The sequence below is a fragment of the Oncorhynchus keta genome, chromosome 37, assembly GCF_023373465.1.
Source record: "Oncorhynchus keta strain PuntledgeMale-10-30-2019 chromosome 37, Oket_V2, whole genome shotgun sequence".
Classification (NCBI taxonomy): domain Eukaryota; kingdom Metazoa; phylum Chordata; class Actinopteri; order Salmoniformes; family Salmonidae; genus Oncorhynchus; species Oncorhynchus keta.
Genome location: NC_068457.1, coordinates 12720274 through 12744342, shown reverse-complemented (window position 1 = coordinate 12744342; position 24069 = coordinate 12720274). Strand labels below are relative to the sequence as shown.

The following is a 24069-nucleotide window of genomic DNA, read 5'->3' as shown; positions in this document are numbered from 1 at the left end:
CAAATATATAGTGAAAACAATAGTGGTCCTAAAACGGAACCTTGAGGAACACCAAAATTTACAGTTGATTTGTCAGAGGACAAACCATTCACAGAGACAAACTGATATCTTTCCGACAGATAAGATCTAAACCAGGCCAGAACTTGTCCGTGTAGACCAATTTGGGTTTCCAATCTCTCCAAAAGAATTTGGTGATCGATGGTATCAAAAGCAGCACTAAGGTCTAGGAGCACGAGGACAGATGCAGAGCCTCGGTCTGATGCCATTAAAAGGTCATTTACCACCTTCACAAGTGCAGTCTCAGTGCTATGATGGGGTCTAAAACCAGACGGAAGCATTTCGTATACTGCGCAACAGCCTTTTCTAAAATGTTGAATGGGAATGGAAGATTCGATATAGGCCGATAGTTTTTTATATTTTCTGGGTCAAGGTTTGGCTTTTTAAAGAGAGGCTTTATTACTGCCACTTTTAGTGAGTTTGGTACAAATCCGGTGGATAGAGAGCTGTTTATTATGTTCAACATAGGAGGGCCAAGCACAGGAAGCAGCTCTTTCAGTAGTTCAGTTGGAATAGGGTCCAGTATGCAGCTTGAAGGTTTAGAGGCCATGATTATTTTCATCATTGTGTCAAGAGATATAGTACTAAAACACTTGAGCGTCTCTCTTGATCCTAGGTCCTGGCAGAGTTGTGCAGACTCAGGACAACTGAGCTTTGAAGGAATACGTAGATGTAAAGAGTCCGTAATTAGCGTTCTAATAATCTTGATCTTTTCCTCAAAGAAGTTCATGAATTTATCACTGCTGAAGTGAAAGCCATCCTCTCTTGGGGAATGCTGCTTTTTAGTTAGATTTGCGACAGTATCAAAAAGGAATGTCGGATTGTAATTATTTTCCTCAAATAAGTTAGTAAAATAGGATGATCGAGCAGCAGTAAGGGCTCTTCGGTACTGCACGGTACTGTCTTTCCAAGCTAGTCGGAAGACTTCCACTTTGGTGTGGTGCCATTTCCGTTCCAATTTTCTGGAAGCTTGCTTCAGAGCTCGGGTATTTTCTGTGTACCAGGGAGCTCGTTTCTTATGAGAAATGTTTTTCGTTTTTAGGGGTGCATCTAGGGTATTACGCAAGGTTAAATTGAGTTCCTCAGTCAGGTGGTTAACTGATTTGTGTCCTCTGGCGTCCTTGGGTAGACAGGCGGAATCTGGAAGGACATCAAGGAATCTTTGTGTTGTCTGTGAATTTATAGCACGACTTTTGATGTTCCTTGGTTGGGGTCTGAGCAGATTATTTGTTGCAATTGCAAACGTAATAAAATGGTGGTAATATTGTCCAGGATTATGAGGAAAAACATTAAGATCCACAACATTTATTCCATGGGACAAAACTAGGTCCAGAGTATGACTGTGACAGTGAGTGGGTCCAGAGACATGTTGGACAAAACCCATATACTCTATAGTATCCCTCTCTATCATGTTCATCTCTATCATAATTTAAGGACCGATGCCGGAGACGAGAAGCAGGTACGGGGAGTCAAATATTTAATTGTGAACAGACATAGAACAAGACAGGAACATGCTTCAGCACACTGGTAAACAAGGACAGATGACTTTCAATGCAAAAACAGGGAACAGAGAGGGGAACCCGACAGATACAGAAGTGTGGAAGGTAATGACAGAGGTGATTGAGTCCAGGTGAGAACAATAATCGCTGACCCGCAAGATGGGGGAAGGCAGGTGTGAGTAATGATGATGACAGAAGCGATCAATGCTGGGGAGCTTGGCGCCCTCGACAGACAGGGGGGAAGATAGGTAGCAGGAGTGACACATATTCCCTCTATCATTTCAATCTCTATCATATTCCTGTCTATCATATTCCTTAAATATCATATTACCCTCTATCAGATTTATTATATATCATATTCCCCTCTATCATATTTATTATATATCATATTTATTATATATCATATGTATTATATATCAGATTTATTATATATCATATTTCCCTCTATCAGATTTATTATATATCATATTTATTATATATCATATTTATTATATATCATATTACCCTCTATCAGATTTATTATATATCATATTTATTATATATCATATTTATTATATATCATATTCCCCTCTATCATATTTATTATATATCATATTTATTATATATCATATTACCCTCTATCATATATATTATATATCATATTCCCCTCTATCAGATTTATTATATATCATATTCCCCTCTATCAGATGTATTATATATCATATTCCCCTTATCATATTGACTCTATTTATTATATATCATATTCCCCTTATTATATATCATATTACCCTCTATCAGATATTTATTATATATCATATTCCCCTCTATCAGATTTATTATATATCATATTCCCCTCTATCAGATTTATTATATATCATATTCCCCTCTATCATATATTACCCTCTATCATATTTATTATATATCATATTACCCTCTATCATATTTATTATATATCATATTCCCCTCTATCAGATTTATTATATATCATATTCCCCTCTATCATATTTATTATATATCATATTCCCCTCTATCATATTTATTATATATCATATTATATATCATATTACCCTCTATCATATTTATTATATATCATATTCCCCTCTATCAGATTTATTATATATCATATTCCCCTCTCAGATGTATTATATATCATATTTATTATATATCATATTTATTATATATCATATTACCCTCTATCAGATTTATTATATATCATATTCCCCTCTATCATATTTATTATATATCATATTCCCCTCTATCAGATTATTATATATCATATTCCCCTCTATCATATTACCCTCTATCATATTTATTATATATCATATTCCCCTCTATCAGATTTATTATGTATCAGATTTATTATATATAATATTCCCCTCGGTCATATTTATTATATATCATATTCCCCTCTATCATATTTATAATATATCATATTCCCCTCTATCATATTTATTATATATCATATTCCCCTCTATCAGATTTATTATATATCATATTCCCCTCTATCAGATTAATTATATATCATATTACCCTCTATAATATCTTATTACCCTATATAATATTTATTATATATCATATTACCCTCTATCATATTTATTATATATCATATTCCCCTCTATCATATTATTATCTATCATATTTATTATTATTATATATCATATTCATATTCCCATATTCCCCTCTATCATATTTATTATATATCATATTCCCCTCTATCAGATTATTATATATCATATTCCCTCTATCATATTACCCTCTATCATATTTATTATATATCATATTCCCTCTATCATATTTATTATATATCATATTCCCCTCTATCAGATTTATTATATATCATATTCCCCTCTATCAGATTTATTATATATCATATTCCCTTATCATATTTATTATATATCATATTACCCTCTATATTCCCCTCTATCATATTCCCCTCTATCATATTCCTCTCTATCATATTACCTATCATATTCCCTGTGTCATATTCCACTATCATATTCCCTCTGTCATATTCCACGCTATCATATTCCCTCTATCGTATGACTCTATATCATTTCCCCTCTATAATATTCCCCTCTTAACACATTCCTCTATATCATATTCCTCTGTCATATTCATCTCTATTGTAATCCTCTATTATATTCCTCTATTTCATACTCCCTTAGTCATATTCCCCTCTATCATGTGCCTCTATCATATTCCCTCTATGGCTGCTTTGAGTGATGTATTGTTGTCCCTACCTTCTTGTGTTTTTTGCTGTTTTCTGTGCCTTACAATGGTTGTGTCCTGTTTTGTTCTGCTAACATGTTGTGTTGCTATCCATGTTGTTGTCAGGTTCTGTTGCAACCATGTTGTGTTGTCATGTGTTTGCCACTATGTTGTCTGTTGGGTCTATCATTATGTAGTGTTGTGTTGTCACTAAGATGTTGCACACAGTGTGCAGATCCACTTGTCAACTATTGATCAGAAGCCCGCATGACATCCATATTTATATTTTGTAAAAATATATTTTTATCTCCCCTGAAATAAAGCATGCCCAAGATTCTCCAGATGAACTCTATGCAAAGTAATTTGATACCAGGCATATTAGGCCTGTGACAATGGCTGTTATCTGCCCCTCCTCTCTGTTTTTGAGATCCATTGACATTTCCCCTCTAAAGACCTTCTTTTTTATCTCAATTATATCATATCACTTATTCATATCCCCTCAACCGTGGCTGGATAAGATGCTATCATTTGTACCTTCAAGAGAGCTGAGATTTTGCAAATGACCCCGGAAATCAGATTTATTAAATATCATATCCCTCCGATGTCATATCCCCTCTATCAGATTTAGTATATACATATTGTTTGTTGTTTATTTCAAATTCCACTCTTCATATTCCCCTCTATCTGCCTTAATATTTAAATCATAGTAAATGTATCATATTTATTATATATCATATTCCCCTCTATCATATTCCCTATCATATGCGGCATATTCCCCTCTTAATATTCCCCTCTTATCATAATTCCTCTCTATCATTTATTATATTCCCTCTATCATAGCTTGCCCCTCTATCATAGTTTCTAGAAATATTCCCTCTATCAGATATTCCCCTGTGTCATATTCCCATCAAATATTATGCCTCTTTCAGAACATCTCTATCATATTCCTCTATCATATCTATCATATTCCTCTATCATATTGGCCAGCCCTGTGCATATTCATCTATCATATTCCCTCTGTCATATTCCACTGGTATCCCTCCATATTCCTCTCTATCATATTCCCTATATCTCTATCATATTATTCCTTGTCTATCATATTCTGCCCTCTATCACATTCCTCTATACCTCATGCATATTCTCCTATTTATCTATGCAGTCCGCCACAGGAATAATCTTCTATCATATTCCCCATTTCATATCATCATTCTTATCATATTCCTGGCAGCATATCATCATATTGCCAAGTTACTTTATCAATTCTATCGGTTGCATCCTCATATTCCGGGTGATCAATGTCCATATCCCTCTATATTCCTCCAAGTGTCATATTCCCTCTAAATATCATAACTGTTTTGGCGTGCTTTGATGATGAGTTCCCTCTTTCATATTCCTTAAATATCATAGGCATACATCTCTATCTGAGTCGACCCTGGTTGTCATTCCCACCTATCATATTTTGCTGCAGGTCTATCTTCCTCTCTATCATATTTGGTCTCATTAGGGTTCCTTCTATCATTCCTCTTGTGCTGTTCCTTGCTCCTCTGTGATTTTTATCATATTCCCCTCATATTCCTCATATCAGATTGTAGGACTCGTCTGGTATCATCATTCCTTCCCAGTTTCTCACTATCATATTCCCTCTATAAAATTAGATCCATCATATTCTCTCATCATATTCCTGTATATTCATATTCCTCTCTATCATACCTCTCTATCATATTTCTCTATCATATTCCTTTCATATTCCCTCTATCATATTCCTCTATCATCATATCCCTCTATCATATTCCTCTCTTTCATATTCCTCTCTATCATATTCCCTCTATATTCCATCTATATATTCCTCTATGCCCATCTCTATTATTCTGCTCTTCCTGAGCCAGGATTACATATTCCTCTCTATCATATTCCTCTCTAGCATATTCAAACTTCATCACTCTATTCATATTCCATAAAACCTATCATATTCCTTCTATCATATCACCTCTAGGGTACCTATCATATTCCTCTGTACAGGGCCTATTCTACCCCTATCATCTCTATCATATTCTGTTATCATATTCCACTGGTTGTCATCATGTTGTTGTCAATCCTGTCTATCATCTCTATCATATTGTTTATAATATTGTCTGTCATGTTGTGATGTGTGTTTTGTCCTATATTTATATTTTTAATCCAAGCCCCCATCCCCGCAGAAGGCCTTTAACCTTTTGGTAGGCCGTCATTGTAAATCAAAATGAGTTCTTAACTGACTTGCCCAGTTAAATAAATGTTCAATTAAATAAAATTAATAAAATATCATATTCCTCTCTAGCATATTCATCTGTATCATATTCCTCTCTATCATATTCCCTCTATCATGGCTCTATCATATTCCCTTCATCACCTTCTTGTCATATTTCTGCTCATATTCCCTCTATCATATTCCCTCTATTTATTCTGCTGTGTCATATTGTTGCCTATCATGTTCCCTCTGTCATATTCTGTTGCTATCATGTATTCCCTCTGTCATATTGCTCTGCTATCATATTGGGTCCAGTATTATGTCACTCATGTTGTGATGTGTGTTTTTTCTATATTTATATTTTAATCCAAGCCCCCATCCCCCAGAAGGCCCCTCTCTATAAATATTCTTCTAATGCTCTATCATATTCCTCTCTATCATATTTTTCTCTATCATATTCCCTCTATCATATTCCTTTCATCATATTCAAAATGAGTTCTTCATCATATTCCCTCTATCATATTCCTCTCTATCATATTCCTCTCTATCATATTCCTCTCTATCATATTCCTCTCTATCATATTCCTCTCTATCGTATTCCACTCTATCATATTCCTCTCTATCATCTCTATCATATTCCTCTCTATCATATTCCTCTCTATCATATTCCTCTCTATCATATTCCTCTCTATCATATTCCTCTCTATCATCTCTATTATATTCCTCTCTATCATATTCCTCTCTATCGTATTCCCCTCTATCAATTTCCCTCTCTAACAAACTCCGCTCTACCCTCCATCTACTCCCCCTCCCTTTCCGTCCTCCTCATCTCAGCACAGCTCCGCTCCATCAGATAGATTTGGAATTCAACATTTTAACAGTGCAACACTCCCCAGATTTGTGAAATGTAAACATTGTGTGTTTAAACTGTGTTATACAGTATGCCTTGACAAAAATCAAACAGAGAGTAAACCTTTTTTATAGATTTTTTATTGCATTTTTCATTGCATGCAAAAATACAGTATCCCACCCTGCTCTCTCTCTCTAATACCCAGTCTACTCATCCATCTTCAAGCTTTCATCCTTTCCCTGCTCTTCTGTCACCCTCTCAGTTCCACCTCCAGCTGGCTCCCTCTTTTTCTTCTTCTCTAGTCTCTTCCTCTCCTCTTTCCTCCTCTTTTCTCTCTTCTTCTCCTCCTTTTCTTGAATCTTTCTCTCCATCTCCAAGAACTCAGCTTGAGCTTTCTCTCTCTTTTTCAGCTCCTCAGAACACTTCTTCTCTTTCTTAATCCTGTCTTTCATCATGTCATTATGTATCTTCATCAGCCCCTCTAACCTCTTTTTCTCTGCCTTTTCCTTCTCTTTTCTTTCCTTCTCTCTCTTTTTATGTTCTAACTTCTCCCTCTTTTTCTCAGCCTTCATGACTTTCTTCTGCTCTTTCTCTCTCTCATTCATCTCTTTCTTCTCCCTCTTTTTGTTCTCCTCCTCCTTGTTTTTCTTCTCCTTTCTCTCTTTCTCGTCATCTTTCAACTTCTTATGCAGATTCTTATTTTTCTCTTTTTCCTTCATCTTCAAAAATGGGATTTTCTGCATGTGGTTCATGACCAGAAAGCCCACTCTTCCAAGGATGGTCTCTGCTCTCTCGGATGAAGCCATCCCATTGGAGCTCTTGGAATGGGCACAGTCCGCCCCACGCTTCAATCCCTCCCTCTGTCTCACCTCCTCCTTGACGCTCCTCTCTTCACTCTCACTTTCAAGGCCTATCCAATAATCCTGACAGGAAGACATTGACTCTAGGTGTAATATTGTTCCAATGTGTCACATTCAATACACATTTGAGTGATCGACATACAATGATGACCTCATGGGGCACACAATTTGGAGGACAGTAATTAAGGTCCCTTGTTTTTTTGTATTCCCATTATATTTTACAATACCCATAGATGTTCTTCCTGGGTCCATACTAAAAGTAATACAAATGTTAACTCTAGTGAGGGGTAATGTTTCATACTATGAGCAAAGAGCAGCAAAGTTGGGGTCAATTCCAGAAGAACTCTAAAATTCCAATTCTCTTCAATGCTTTGAATTGAAATGGAACTGACCCCCATACCTGTAAAGTAGTAGTGTAAAATAGGACACCTACCTTTGCCTCTTCCAGGGTCCAGGTCCTGGGTTCATCATTGCGGGTTGCCAGAGTTAAGTTAACATCTGGGTCCAGCTGGTGAGCGTGAGGGCAGAGATCCACCTCTTCACTAGGGCCCTTCACTTTCTGCTCTGGCTCCTTGTGGTCCTTGTCATGGATGCATCCCAGGATTGGAGGAATTGCTCGGACAGGGCTTTTATCACCTGTCAGTTCCTCTCTCTTGACAGTGGATGCAACTGCACTTGCCTCGGTGTCAACTGAGCACTCTGTGTTGTCCTCAACTGCCTCCTCTGGCAGTTTGTAGTCAATGCCAAAGACAGGTGGCAGACTTGGAGGCAGCATTGGGACAGGGCATTTAGCTGTTGATCTGTCCACTCCATCAACAGTAGCTGTGCCTGAAGTGTTCTCTGTAGCACCTGAGACCTCATAGGCATCCTCTACTGTCTGCTCTGGAGGCATGAAGTCATCATCAAAGATTGGTGGCAGGCATGGAGGCAGCACTGAAGGAAGACTTCTGAATGAATTAACAACGAACCGCTGAGCCAGTGGTGGGAGGGAGAAAGGATAGAATCTGTCCTCTTCCTTTATATTAGATATTGCCACTGGAGCAACTGAGAGCTCAGTGGTTCCCTCTACTGTCTGCTGTGGTGGAATGGAGTCATCATTCAAGAAGTGTGGCAGGTATCGATGCAGCATTGATGAAAGATGTGTATCTGTCAATAAGTCCTCTCTTTTACCAGTAGATACATCTGCTGTGGCCTCTGTGGCAACTGGGCACTCAGCAGGGACAAAGTATGAAAATACAAGGAACCGCTGTGCATCCTGAGTGCGTATGGCCAATGGAGAGGGGGGATGTAACATGGTTGGTATAGGCCTCCGATTGGTGAAAGCCAGCGGTGGGAGGGAGTCAATACAAGGAGCAATGAACTCAGTGAGTGGACGGTTGGTCACATCTCTCACATTCTGCGGGAGAAAAGAAACAGACATGTTGAAAGTGATCACATTCACGACATACATACTTTATGAGTCAACGCTATTTACTTATACATCACATATACAGTGCCTTCGGAAAGTATTCAGACCCCTTCACTTTTTCCACATTTTGTGACCTTACAGCCTAATTCAAAAATGTAATAAATCGTTTTTTTCCCTCATCAATCTACACACAATAGCCCATAATGGCAAAGCAAAAACAGAATTGTTCCAAATTCATTACAAATAAAATGTGAAATATCACATTTACATAAGTATTCAGACCCTTTACTCAGTACGTTGTTGAAGCACCTTTAGCAGCGATTCCAGCATAGAATCTTCTTGGGTATTATTACCTAATCCAAGTTAAGTTGGATGGGGAGATTTTCTGCACAGCTATTTTCCGGTCTCTCCAGAGATGTTCGATCAGGTACAAGTCCAGTCTCTGGATGGGCCAATAAAGGACATTCAGAGACCTGTCCTGAAGAGACTTCTGCATTGTCTTGGCTATGTACATAGGGTCATTGTTCTGTTGGAAGGTGACTCTTCACCACACTCTGAGGTCCTGATTGTTCTGGAGCAGGTTGTCAACAAGGATCTCTCTGTACTTTGCTCTGTTCATCTTTGCCTAGATCCTGACTAGTCTCCCATTCCCTGCCATTGAAAAACATCCCCACAGCATGATGCTGCCACCACCATGTATCACCGAAGGGGTGGTGGCAGATTTACTCCAGATGTGACCCTTGGCACTCTACCTTAAAGGCCTGATTGATGGAGTGCTGCAGAGATGGTTGTCCTTCTGGAAGGTTCTCCCATCTCCACAGAGGAACTCTCGAGCTCTGTCAGAGTCACCATCTGGTTCTTGGTCACCTCCCTGACCAAGGCCCTTCTCCCCCGATTGCTCCGTTTGGCTGGGCGGCCAGCTCTAGGAAGAGTCTTGGTGGTTCCAAACATCTTCCATTTAAGAATGATGGAGAACAGTGCGTTCTTGGGGACCTTCAATGTTGAGGAGAGGTTTTGTACCCTTCCCCAGATCTGTGCCTCGACACAATCCTGTTTCGGAGCTCTACGGAGAATTCCTTCAACCTCATGGTTTGTTGTTTGCTCTTACATGAACTGTCAACTGTGGGACCTTATATAGACAGGTGTGTGCCTTTCCAAATCATGTCCAATCAGTTGAAAATACAACTGGTGGATTCCAGTCATGTTGCAGAAACATCTCAATGATGATCAGTGGAAACAGGATGAACATGAGCTAACTTACAGTCTCATAGCAAAGGGTCTGAATACTTATGTAAAAAGGTATTTCAACATTTCTAAAAACCTGTATTTGCTTTGTCAATATGGGGTATTGTTTGTTGTTGCTGAGAATTTGGATATATTCAATCAATTTTAAAATACGGCTATTAGGTTAAAAAAAAGGTCGAAAAAGTCAAGGTGTCCGAATTCTTTCCAAATGCACTCTATATATATAGTGTCCTCTCAGATGCTCTGCTCCAGTCTGTACCAACCCTGGGTCTTCTAGCCAATGGGTCAACTAATTGTAAAAATACATGCCCCACACCCAGCATAACATTTGACATTTTAGACATCTAGCAGATGCTTTTATCCAGAATGACTTACAGTTGGTGCATTCAACTTAAGGTAACTAGGTAGGACAACCATATAATCCTGATATGAAGGTCTACGAGAGATCGCTTGGTCTAGTTATTTTTATTTATTTAAGACAACCATAAGAACTGAGGACTATGTCCATAACAATACTCAAACAGAGAGACAGACACGATACAACACAAGAAAAGATGTCAGACAAAATATTGTTAGCTTACAATTCATGGCATATCGCACATTTTGCCCGTATATTGACATGTATTTGCTTTAATCAATATTGTTCAATAGAACTCTAGTCAACTTTGTCAAAGTTGGTCTTGTTACCTCCTCAATCAGGCTTGGCATTTTCCTCGTCTCAAACCAAATCCTCTTCATCTCCTTCTCCTGCTCCCTCTGGATCTGTCTCACCAGAGCCAACCTGGCTCCCAGCTCCATCATGTAGTCTCTCTGGATCTCCCTTTCCTTCAACTGACACTCAGCCCTCCTCTGTGTCAGCGTTGAACCCTCCATGTCTTCCTCCTAGTAAAAAGTTGGCTACTGGAAACTCGACCAAGTTCAAATTAATCACATTTTTGCCTTTCCTATCATTATGTGCAGAATATCCTTTATGACATCATCATTGTGATGTAAGGTGTTGCCATTAAAGCACAACATAGACTTTAAAAATGCAAAACTTTATGACATCATCTCAAGGTGTTGCCATTGCAGTATGTTACTACTGAGCCTTATCCCCCTCCCCCACTCCATATTGGGCCTGGTCTTCACAAAACACACTAATCACTTATATCATATCATTCAAAAAAGGTTTGGGGTAGAAAATGACTCTGTATCCATGCAGGACCTAACTTATTGTACAGTTTCATATATTGTATAAAACAAGGAGGTAAACACTCCAGTCTTCTCTTTGAGTGCCCCTGTGTGCACCTTCATGTAAAGAGGTCTATCAATTCAACCATTTGAAATGGATGACCATTCATTTAAGAAAAGCTGATTTTCATTAGCAATTTAGCAACTACAAATTAGGTAGGTCGACTTGTTTTTTTACATAACCTTCCCTTTTGGTACATATTTATTCAGATAATTGATTACAATATTAGTTGTTATTAACACAGAGAGAGGGTTTTCTTTCATCAATATAATGTATTTCCCATTAGCCTGGCTCACTACAACAACTAACATGTCATCTCAGGTGTCAGGATGAACCATTTTCTCACAAAAATTGGATTCAAACAAACTGTCTCTCGTCAACAGTTTCACTTGTCACCATGATTGCATGTTAGGCCTAAATAAAAGGTCATGTAAGTACACAAGTAGTTTGAAAAGTAGTTATTCTACAGAAACATAGTTATACAGTAAGTTATATTACAACCTACCTCTCCAGTAAGCAGCGTGTTCTCTCTCTCTCTAATGAAATAGGACATTAATAATCTGTCAGTAGTTAGTTGAATCAGTACCTTTACACTGTTCTGTTTGTCTGTACAACAGCTAACCTCCCAGAATCAGAATCTTGTGATGTCACAATGAAGGCCTCATTGCCATGACTACCCACAGAAGCTCTCATGTGTAGTCAAATGCTGGAACAATTCACTTTTTTTAGCCTATGCAGCACAGTCATAACTGATATTTGCATTGAATCCATGTAACCACATTTTTATTCAAATAAAATGCTCTACCTCATATCAAATGGTTGACCATTCATAATACAGGTGTTTTGACTAATTCAAAGTCAATGTTTTAGATATCACAACTAGCATCCAGGTTTACTTAGGTTATTTGTTTGATCTGAGCCTACCACTAATGTCAATGTTTACCAGTCAAACGTTTGGACACACCTACTCATTCAAGGTTTTTTTCTCTTTTTTTCTACATTGTAGAATAATAGTGAAGACATCAAAACTATGAAATAACACATATGGAATCATGTAGTAAGAAAAAAGTGTTAAACAAATGAAAGTATGTTTTATATTCGAGATTCTTCAAAGGAGCCACCCTTTGCCTTGATAACAGCTTTGCACACTCTTGGTATTCTCTTAACCAGCTTCATGAGGTGGTCATCTGGAATGCAATTTAATAAACAGGTGTGCCTTGTTAAAAATTCATTAGAGAAATGTCATTCCTTCTTGCGTTTGAGACAATAAATAGTGTTGTGACAAGGTAGAGGTGGTATACAGAAGATCGCTACATTTTGGGAAAAAAAGTCCATATTATGGCAAGAACAGTTCAAAACAGCAAAGAGAAATGACAGTCCATCATTACTTTAAGACATGAAGATCAGACAATCAGGAAAATGTCAAGAACTTTGAAAGTTCCCCCCCAACCCCTCTTGTACGCTGCTGCTACTCTGTGTTTATCATATATGCACAGTCACTTTAATCATATCTACATTTACATACTACCTCAATCAGCCTGACTAACAGGTATGTAGCCTCACTACTTTTATAGCCTCGCTACTGTTATTTTTCACTGTCTTTTTACTGTTGTTTTATTTCTTTACTTACCTATTGTTCACCTAATACCTTTCTTGCACTATTGGTTAGAGCCTGTAAGTAAGCATTTCACAAGCTCTACACCTGATGTACTCAGCGCACGTGACAAATAAACTTTGATTTGATTTGAAGAACCATCAAGCGCTATGATGAAACTGGCTCTCATGAGGACCGCCACAGGAAAGGAAGACCCAGAGTTACCTCTGTTGCAGAGGATGCGTTCATTAGAGTTACCAGCCTCATAAATTGCATTCCAAAGAAATGCTTTACAGAGTTCAAGTAACAGACACATCTCAACATCAACTGTTCAGAGGAGACTGCATGAATCAGTCCTTCATGGTCGATTTTCTGCAAAGAAACCACTACTAAAGGACACCAATAATAATAAGAGACTTGCTTGGGCCTAGAAACACAAGCAACAGACATTAGACCAGTGGAAATCTGTCCATTTGTCTGATCAGTCCAAATTTGAGATTTTGGTTCCAACCGCTGTGTCTTTGTGAGATGCAGAGTAGGTGAATGGATGATCTCCGCATATGTAGTTTCCAGCGTGAAGCATGGAGGAGGTGTGATGGTATGGAGGTGCTTTGCTGGTGACACTGTCTGGGATTTATTTAGAATTCAAGCACACTTAACCGGCATGGCTACCACAGCATTCTGCAGCGATCTGCCATCCCATCTGGTTTGCACTTAGTGGAACTCTCATTTGTTTTCAACAGGACAATGACCCAACACACCTCCAGGCTGTGTAAGGGCTATTTGAACAAGAAGGAGAGTGATGAGTGCTGCATCAGATGACCTGGCCTCCACAATCACCCGACCTCAAACCAATTGAGATGGTTTGGGATGAGTTTGACCGCAGAGTGAATGAAAAGCAGCCAACAAGTGCTCAGCATATGTGGGAACTCCTTCAAGACTGTTGGAAAAGCATTCCAGGTGAAGCTGGTTGAGAGATCGCCAAAAGTGTACAAAGCTGACATCAAGGCAACGGGTGGCAACTTTGAAGAATCTCAAATGTATAACATATTTTGATTTGTTAATTTTAGATAAAACGTATCGGTGCTCATTGGCCATTGGACATAAACATTAAGTTGGATATCGCAAACTCAACAATGAGTGGTTTGGAAGGAATCAGTGGCTAACTGCAAGCATTGCAATGCAATCATTAGCCTGCTATTCACTGGAGTGGCTGTGTAGTCCCAAGTCTAAGATTAAGGGTCTCTTTTCCTAGTTTGAAATCATAAACATTCAACATTGGCCATGCTGTCAATGAAGCATTATTTGTGCCGCGCTCAAAACAACTGTTAACTCGGAACTGCAAAATCTGACTTTAGTAAGTTCAAGACATCTGGGAACTTGGGAAAAATGAGCTACGCCTGGGAAAATACGTTTTGAACTTTCATCCAGCTCAGAATTGTACATTCGGAACTCAGGCCTCATTCTCGAGCTACGAGCTGAAGATCACTGTCGTCATCATGATTCAAGCTTTTTTGTTGTTGTTGAGTTCCCAGTTTTCTTGAAGGCACCATGAATCCAGAGGATGCCAGACTTTGATAACAAAGTATGATGACAAAATTTTCCCACGATGGACAGCCGCACCACCTTCCTGTTCAAGTGAGCACAGCACAACAAGGTGAGTCCAAAAATGTATTGTATGCTGCTGCATAAATTACGTAATATGGCAGAGATATATATATATATATATACTGTAGCTAAGAAAGTAAGCTGTTAGCAGACCATGTGCCTCACCGAATGAATGAACTATTCCACTACCAGACAAGGCTTTGCTGATAGCCAGGTGCAGCAGTGGTGCTGATGTTGGGAGTCTGCTGTTGGGACAGCTTAATGTAGGCTCTAACAGTATGTGGGCACCATCTTTCACCGTTATAGTGCAATTAATGTATTGTTTAGTGTTGTATTGTGTAGTGGTTTTGTTGGCATGCATCCAACATTTTTTCTTTTCTTTGCACCACCAAGATATACAAACTAAAATCGTCACTCATCATATTCCCTCTATCATATTCCCTCTATCATATTCCATTCCATCATATTTCCCTCTATCATATTCCCTCTGTCATATTCCCTCTATCATATTCCCTTCCATCATATTCCCCTCTATCATATGCCCTCTATCATATTCCCTCTATCATATTCCCTTCCATCATATTCCCTCTATCATAATCCCTTCCATCATATTCCCCTCTATCATATTCTGGGAATTATATTCCCTCTATCATATTCCTCTCGATCATATTCCCCTATATCATATTCCCCTCTATCATATTCCCCCTAAAATATTTTAGATCATATTGTAAAGTCATGTTCCACTGGATGTCATAAGGTGAATCATAATTCCTCTAAGAGCGTCTGCTAAATGACTTAAATGTAATGTAATGTATATCATATTCCCCTCTATCATATTCCCCTCTATCATATTCCTCTCTATCATATTCCCTCTATCATATTTCTTCCATCATATTCCCCTCAATGCGAGCTGCAAGAAGGTTTGCTGTGTCTGTCAGCGTAGTGTCCAGATGTGACAGACGTGATGCACATGTGACAGACGTGACAGAGCCTGGAGACGCCGTGGAGAACGTTCTGCTGCCTGCAACATCCTCTAGCATGACCGGTTTGGCGGTGGGTCAGTCATGGTGTGGGGTGGCATTTCTTTGGGGGGCCGCACAGCCCTCCATGTGCTCGCCAGAGGTAGCCTGACTGCCATTAGGTACCGAGATGAGATCCTCAGACCCCTTGTGAGACCATATGCTGGTGCGGTTGGCCCTGGGTTCCTCCTAATGCAAGACAATGCTCGACCTCATGTGGCTGGAGTGTGTCAGCAGTTCCTGCTAGAGGAAGGCATTGATGCTATGGACTGGCCCGCCCGTTCCCCAGACCTGAATCCAATTGAGCACATTTGGGACATCATGTCTCGCTCCACCAACACCACGTTGCACCACAGACTGTCCAGGAGTTGGCGGATGCTTTAGTCCAGGTCTGGGAGGAGATCCCTCAGGAGACCACCTCATCAGGAGCATGCCCAGGCGTTGTAGGGAGGTCATACAGGCACGTGGAGGCCACACACACTACTGAGCCTCATTTTAACTTGTTTTAAGGACATTACATCAAAGTTGGATCAGCCTGTAGTGTGGTTTTCCACTTTAATTTTGAGTGTGACTCCAAATCCAGACCTCCATGGGTTGATAAATTTGATTTCCATTGATAATTTTTGTGTGAATTTGTTGTCAGCACATTCAACTATGTGAAGAAAAAAGTATTTAATAAGAACATTTCATTCATCAACTCCCTAGAAAGGCCAAAACCTAGGAAGAAACCTAGAGAGGAACCAGGCTATGTGGGGTGGCCAGTCCTCTTCTGGCTGTGCCGGGTGGAGATTATAACAGAACATGGCCAAGATGTTCAAATGTTCATAAATGACCAGCATGGTTCAATAATAATAAGGCAGAACAGTTGAAACTGGAGCAGCAGCACGGCCAGGTGGACTGGGGACAGCAAGGAGTCATCATGTCAGGTAGTCCTGAGGCATGGTCCTAGGGCTCAGGTCCTCCAAGAGAGCGAAATAAAGAGAGAAAGAGAGAATTAGAGAGAGCACACTTAAATTCACACATGACACCGAATAGGACAGGAGAAGTACTCCAGATATAACAAACTGACCCTAGCCCCCTGACACATAAACTACTGCAGCATAAATACTGGAGGCTGAGACAGGAGGGGTCAGGAGACACTGTGGCCCCATCCGAGGACACCCCCGGTAAGGGCCAAACAGGAAGGATATAACCCCACCCACTTTGCCAAAGCACAGCCCCCACACCACTAGAGGGATATCTTCATCCACCAACTTACCATCCTGAGACAAGGCCGAGTATAGCCCACAAAGATCTCCGCCACGGCAAAACCCAAGGGTGAGCGCCAACCCAGACAGGAAGATCACATCAGTGACTCAACCCACTCAAGTGACGCACCCTACCTAGGGACGGCATGGAAGAGCCCCAGTAAGCCAGTGACTCAGACCCTGTAATAGGGTTAGAGGCAGAGAGAATCAGAGGGGAACCGGCCAGGCAGCGACAGCAAGGGCGGTTCGTTGCTCCAGAGCCTTTCCGTTCACCTTCCCACTCCTGGGCCAGACTACACTCAATCATATGACCCACTGAAGAGATGAGTCTCAGTAAAGACTTAAAGGTTGAGACCGAGTTTGCGTCTCTTACATGGGTAGGCAGACCATTCCATAAAAATGGAACTCTATAGGAGAAAGCCCTGCCTTCTGCTGTTTGCTTAGAAATTCTAGGGACAATTAGGAGGCCTGCGTCTTGTGACCGTAGCGTACGTGTAGGTATGTACGGCAGGACCAATGTAATGCTTTGTAGGTTAGCAGTAAAACCTTGAAATCAGCCCTTGCCTTGACAGGAAGCCAGTGTAGGGAGGCTAGCACTGGAGTAATATGATCACATTTTTGGGTTCTAGTCAGGATTCAAGCAGCTGTATTTAGCACTAACTGAAGTTTATTTTGTGCTTTATCCGGGTAGCTGGAAAGTAGAGCATTGCAGTAGTCTAACGTAGAAGTGACAAAAGCATGGATTAATGTTTCTGCATCATTGTGGGACAGAAAGTTTCTGATTTTTGCAAAGTTACGTAGATGGAAAAAAGCTGTCCTTGAAATGGTCTTGAGAGATCAGGGTCCAGAGTAACGCCCAGGTCCTTCACAGTTTTATTTGAGACTACTATACAATCATTAAGATTAATTGTCAGATTCAACAGAAGATCTCTTTGTTTCTTGGGACCTAGAACAAGCATCTCTGTTTTGTCTGAGTTTAAAAGTCGAACGTTTGCAGCCATCCACTTCCTTATGTCTGAAATAATATAATAATATATAATAATATATGCCATTTAGCAGACGCTTTTATCCAAAGCGACTTACAGTCAGAATGTGTGCATACATTCTACGTATGGGTGGTCCCGGGAATCGAACCCACTACCCTGGCGTTACAAGCGCCATGCTCTACCAACTGAGCTACATAAGGACCACATGAAACACATGCTTCAAGCGAGGGCAATTTTGGGGCTTCACCATGTTTCATTGAAATGTACAGCTGTGTGTCATCCGCATAGCAGTGAAAGTTAACATTATGTTCTCGAATGACATCCCCAAGAGGTAAAATATATAGTGAAAACAATAGTGGTCCTAAAACGGAACCTTGAGGAACACCGAAATTTACAGTTGATTTGTCAGAGGACAAACCATTCACAGAGACAAACTGATATCTTTCCGACAGATAAGATCTAAACCAGACCAGAACTTGTCCGTGTAGACTAATTTGGGTTTCCGATCTCTCCAAAAGAATTTGGTGATCGATGGTATCAAAAGCAGCACTAAGGTCTAGGAGCACGAGGACAGATGCAGAGCCTCGGTCTGATGCCATTAAAAGGTAATTTACCACCTTCACAAGTGCAGTCTCAGTGCTATGATGGGGTCTAAAACCAGACGGAAGCGTTTCGTATACTGCGCAACAGCCTTTTCTAAAATGTTGAATGGGAATGGAAGATTCGATATAGGCCGATAGTTTTTTATATTTTCTGGGTCAAGGTTTGGCTTTTTAAAGAGAGGCTTTATTACTGCCACTTTTAGTGAGTTTGGTACAAATCCGGTGGATAGAGAGCCGTTTATTATGTTCAACATAGGAGGGCCAAGCACAGGAAGCAGCTCTTTCAGTAGTTCAGTTGGAATAGGGTCCAGTATGCAGCTTGAAGGTTTAGAGGCCATGATTATTTTCATCATTGTGTCAAGAGATATAGTACTAAAACACTTGAGCGTCTCTCTTGATCCTAGGTCCTGGCAGAGTTGTGCAGACTCAGGACAACTGAGCTTTGAAGGAATAAGTAGATGTAAATAGTCCGTAATTAGCGTTCTAATAATCTTGATCTTTTCCTCAAAGAAGTTCATGAATTTATCACTGCTGAAGTGAAAGCCATCCTCTCTTGGGGAATGCTGCTTTTTAGTTAGCTTTGCGACAGTATCAAAAAGGAATGTCGGATTGTTCTTATTTTCCTCAAATAAGTTAGTAAAATAGGATGATCGAGCAGCAGTAAGGGCTCTTCGGTACTGCACGGTACTGTCTTTCCAAGCTAGTCGGAAGACTTCCACTTTGGTGTGGTGCCATTTCCGTTCCAATTTTCTGGAAGCTTGCTTCAGAGCTCGGGTATTTTCTGTGTACCAGGGAGCTCGTTTCTTATGAGAAATGTTTTTATTTTTTAGGGGTGCAACTGCATCTAGGGTATTACGCAAGGTTAAATTGAGTTCCTCAGTTAGGTGGTTAACTGATTTGTGTCCTCTGGTATCCTTGGGTAGACAGACGGAATCTGGAAGGACATCAAGGAATCTTTGTGTTGTCTGTGAATTTATAGCACGACTTTTGATGTTCCTTGGTTGGGGTCTGAGCAGATTATTTGTTGCAATTGCAAACGTAATAAAATGGTGGTAATATTGTCCAGGATTATGAGGAAAAACATTAAGATCCACAACATTTATCCCATGGGACAAAACTAGGTCCAGAGTATGACTGTGACAGTGAGTGGGTCCAGAGACATGTTGGACAAAACCCATATACTCTATAGTATCCCTCTCTATCATGTTCATCTCTATCATAATTTAACCAGAAGGGGATTAGGGTTCCAATTTGGGAACACCCCCCCCACGTTCAGCTGGAAGGTGGCGCATGGAACGCAAAAATATTCCTAAAAATATTTCACCTCCACACATTAACAAGTCCAATGGCTCAAATGAAAGATAAACACCTTGTTTATCTACCCAGCAAGTCAGATTTGTAAAATGTTTTACGGCGAAAACATAGCACATATTTATGTCAAACCACCACCGAAGACACAGCTAATTTGCATAGCCAAGTTGAAAAAAATATGCAATCAACAAACGCAGGATTAAAAGAAAAATAATGCACTAACCTTTTGAAATCTTCATCAGATGAAAATGACTTAAATGTAATGTAATTTATGTTTTTTTCAATAATATGCTATATATATCCATAAATCTCTGTTTACAATGATGCATCGTTCAAAAAATGCTACTCAAATGTCCTGAGAAATGACGATAGCTCCGGCAGATAACGTCAGCTAACAAGGAATACACATCATAAACTTTGACTAAATATGCACGTTCTACATATATAAAGTTAGATACACTTCTTCTGAATGCAATCGCTGTGTTACATTTATTTTTAACGTTACAGGTTTCGTTCACTAGGCTATACTATGAGTCGGCGCTCAAAAAGTAGCATTATGGCTCCTCTATCTTGGAGTCCACATAAACCCAAATTTACCACATAAATATTCCCTTACCTTTGCTGTTCTTCCATCAGAAGACCTGGAAGGAATTATACTTACCAAAAACAGCGTTTAGTTTTGCAGTCTGTGTCTTTCGGTTCTCAAACACGACACATATCGGTTGAAATGTAGCCAAGAGTCAAGTGGATGCGCACCAAAACGTCGAACTTACATATTATATGTCGACTAAACTTATCAAACTAAGTTCATAATCAAGCTTTAACATGTTATAAAGGTGTACAGCAATCGTGAGGACGAACAGAAACGCATGCATTGTATAATCGATCTTGGAAAAAAGACAGGACCGGAGCAGAGCGCGCATGAGAGTGACCTGTTTTTTCGCGTGACCGAAAGGTTTCGGCCCGCCAAAACTCTCGTGAGCGCGCGATTCTCACAATGAGAAGCCCCATTGAAAGCAGACATCGCGCTGAAGACAAAGAGACTGTTCCCAGACCTGTAAGTGCTTGGGGAGGGTGGGGGCGATGACATCAAAGTTGGGCCAACTTTTCTGATGACAAGAGAGAGTTTGGGAGAATGACTGCCCTGAGAGTTCTGCTTTACATACAGACATAATTTAAACGGTTTTAGAAGCTTTAGAGTGTTTTCTATTCAATAATATTTTTTATTTGCATATATTAGCAACCTTTGACAACAAAAAAATTATGTTTACTATGGGCACGCAATTACTCCAGCGGGGGCAGTAGACAGCCCTATCCCCAACAGGTTGGACCGATGCCGGAGACGAGAAGCAGGTATTTAATTGTGAACAGACATAGAACAAGACAGGAACATGCTTCAGCACACTGGTAAACAAGGACAGATGACTTTCAATGCAAAAACAGGGAACAGAGAGGGGAACCCGACAGATACAGAAGTGTGGAAGGTAATGACAGAGGTGATTGAGTCCAGGTGAGAACAATAATCGCTGACCCGCAAGATGGGGGAAGGCAGGTGTGAGTAATGATGATGACAGAAGCGATCAAGATAGGTAGCAGGAGTGACACATATTCCCTCTATCATTTCAATCTCTATCATATTCCTGTCTATCATATTCCGTAAATATCATATTACCCTCTATCAGATTTATTATATATCATATTCCCCTCTATCATATTTATTATATATCATATTTATTATATATCATATTACCCTCTATCATATATATTATATATCATATTATCATATTTATTATATATCATATTCCCCTCTATCAGATTAATTATATATCATATTACCCTCTATCATATTACCCTCTATAATATTTATTATATATCATATTCCCCTCTATCATATTTATTATATATCATATTCCCCTCTATCAGATGTATTATATATCATATTCCCCTCTTCCAGATGTATTATATATCATATTCCCCTCTATCTAGGAGAGAGAGAGGAACTGACTACTCCAGTCCTTGGATTCCACTGAGAGGAGAGAGAGAGAGGAACTGACTACTCCAGTCCTTGGATTCCACTAAGAGGAGAGAGAGAGAGGAACTGACTACTCCAGTCCTTGGTTTCCACTAAGAGGAGAGAGAGAGGAACTGACTACTCCAGTCCTTGGTTTCCACTGAGAGGAGAGAGAGAGAGGAACTGACTACTCCAGTCCTTGGATTCCACTAAGAGGAGAGAGAGAGAGGAACTGACCTCAGTCCTTGGTTTCCACTAAGAGGAGAGAAAGAGGAACTGACTACTCCAGTCCTTGGTTTCCACTAAGAGGAGAGAGAGAGAGGAACTGACTACCTCAGTCCTTGGTTTCCACTAAGATTCCACTGAGAGGAGAGAGAGAGAGGAACTGACTACTCCAGGCCTTGGTTTCCACTAAGAGGAGAGAGAGAGAGGAACTGACCTCAGTCCTTGGTTTCCACTAAGAGGAGAGAAAGAGGAACTGACTACTCCAGGCCTTGGTTTCCACTAAGAGGAGAGAGAGAGAGGAACTGACTACCTCAGTCCTTGGTTTCCACTAAGATTCCACTGAGAGGAGAGAGAGAGAGGAACTGACTACTCCAGGCCTTGGTTTCCACTAAGAGGAGAGAAAGAGGAACTGACTACTCCAGTCCTTGGTTTCCACTAAGAGGAGAGAGAGAGAGGAACTGACTACTCCAGGCCTTGGATTCCACTGCAGACAAATTGAATAAGAGCAGGCGGCAGGGAAAAAGCCATGTGACCGACTGGCTGATTACGTGAATCACTTCCCAGCCCTCTACACACACATTTCTCCCATTCAAGGGCACTCCCCTTTCCTCCATGCACTATATAGGGAACAGAATGCAAATTAGGACAATGTGTGACAATGTGTGTGGGTGCCATTGAGTAAGGTCTGTTTTATGAGATGAAATGAACAGGTCTTTCTTGTAAAAAAAATGTATTTTTTATCTCAATGAGCATATGAAATAAAGATTCAAGATTCAGTTGAGAATAAGACTATCCTGGGTATTCCTTAAAGAGGTGGGGTTTCAGACACCTGAGGCCCCACCTCTTTAAGGAATACCTAGGATAGGATAAGTAATCCGTCTCACCCCCCTAAAAGATTTAGATGCACTATTGTAAAGTGGCTGTTCCACTGGATGTCATAAGGTGAATGCACCAATTTGTAAGTTGCTCTGGATAAGAGCGTCTGCTAAATGACTTAAATGTAAAATGTAAATGTATCATATTTATTATATATCATATTACCCTCTATCATATTCCCCTCTATCATATTCTGCTCTATAATATTCCCCTCTTATCATATTCCATTTGATTATATTCCCCTCTATCATATTGCCTTAATCATTTTCCCCTCTATAATATTCCCCTCTATCGTTTTCCCTCTATCATAATCCCCTCTGTCATATTCCCCTCTATCATATTCCCCTTTATCATATTCCCCTCTATCATAATCCTCTATTTCATATTCCTCTCTATCATATTCACTCTATCATATTCCCTGTGTCATATTCACTCTATCATATTCCCTCTGTCATATTCCACGCTATCATATTCCCTCTATCGTATGACTCTATATCATATTCCCCTCTATAATATTCCCCTCTTAACACATTCCTCTATATCATATTCCTCTGTCATATTCATCTCTATTGTAATCCTCTATCATATTCCTCTATTTCATACTCCCTTAGTCATATTCCCCTCTATCATGTGCCTCTATCATAATCCCTTCTTACTACAACCCTCTATATAATAATAATAATATATGCCATTTAGCAGACGCTTTTATCCAAAGCGACTTACAGTCATGTGTGCATACATTCTACATATTCCTCTGTCATAATCCTCTATTTCATATTCCCTCTATCATATTTCTCTATTTCATACTCCCTTAGTCATATTCCCCTCTATCATGTGCCTCTATCATATTCCCTCTATGGCTGCTTTGAGTGATGTATTGTTGTCCCTACCTTCTTGTGTTTTTTGCTGTTTTCTGTGCCTTACAATGTTTGTGCCCTGTTTTGTTCTGCTAACATGTTGTGTTGCCTCCATGTTGTTGTCAGGTTCTGTTGCAACCATGTTGTGTTGTCATGTGTTGCTGCCGTG

General features: G+C 39.8%; 2 protein-coding genes across 5 annotated transcripts in view; one reads left to right on the top strand and one right to left on the bottom strand.

Moving 5' to 3' along the window:
- Positions 1-24069, top strand: part of LOC118369997 (plakophilin-4-like) — a 67814-nt gene that overhangs the window by 23472 nt on the left and 20273 nt on the right. The window lies entirely within an intron of this gene.
- On the bottom strand, positions 6919-11265 carry LOC127916674 (inner centromere protein-like). Its single transcript, XM_052499225.1, has 3 exons — positions 11021-11265; positions 8114-9076; positions 6919-7743 (listed from the first exon to the last, which is right to left on the bottom strand). Exons 1-3 carry the CDS (start codon positions 11204-11206, stop codon positions 7027-7029), a joined length of 1866 nt encoding a protein of 621 aa, XP_052355185.1. The 5' UTR covers positions 11207-11265; the 3' UTR covers positions 6919-7026.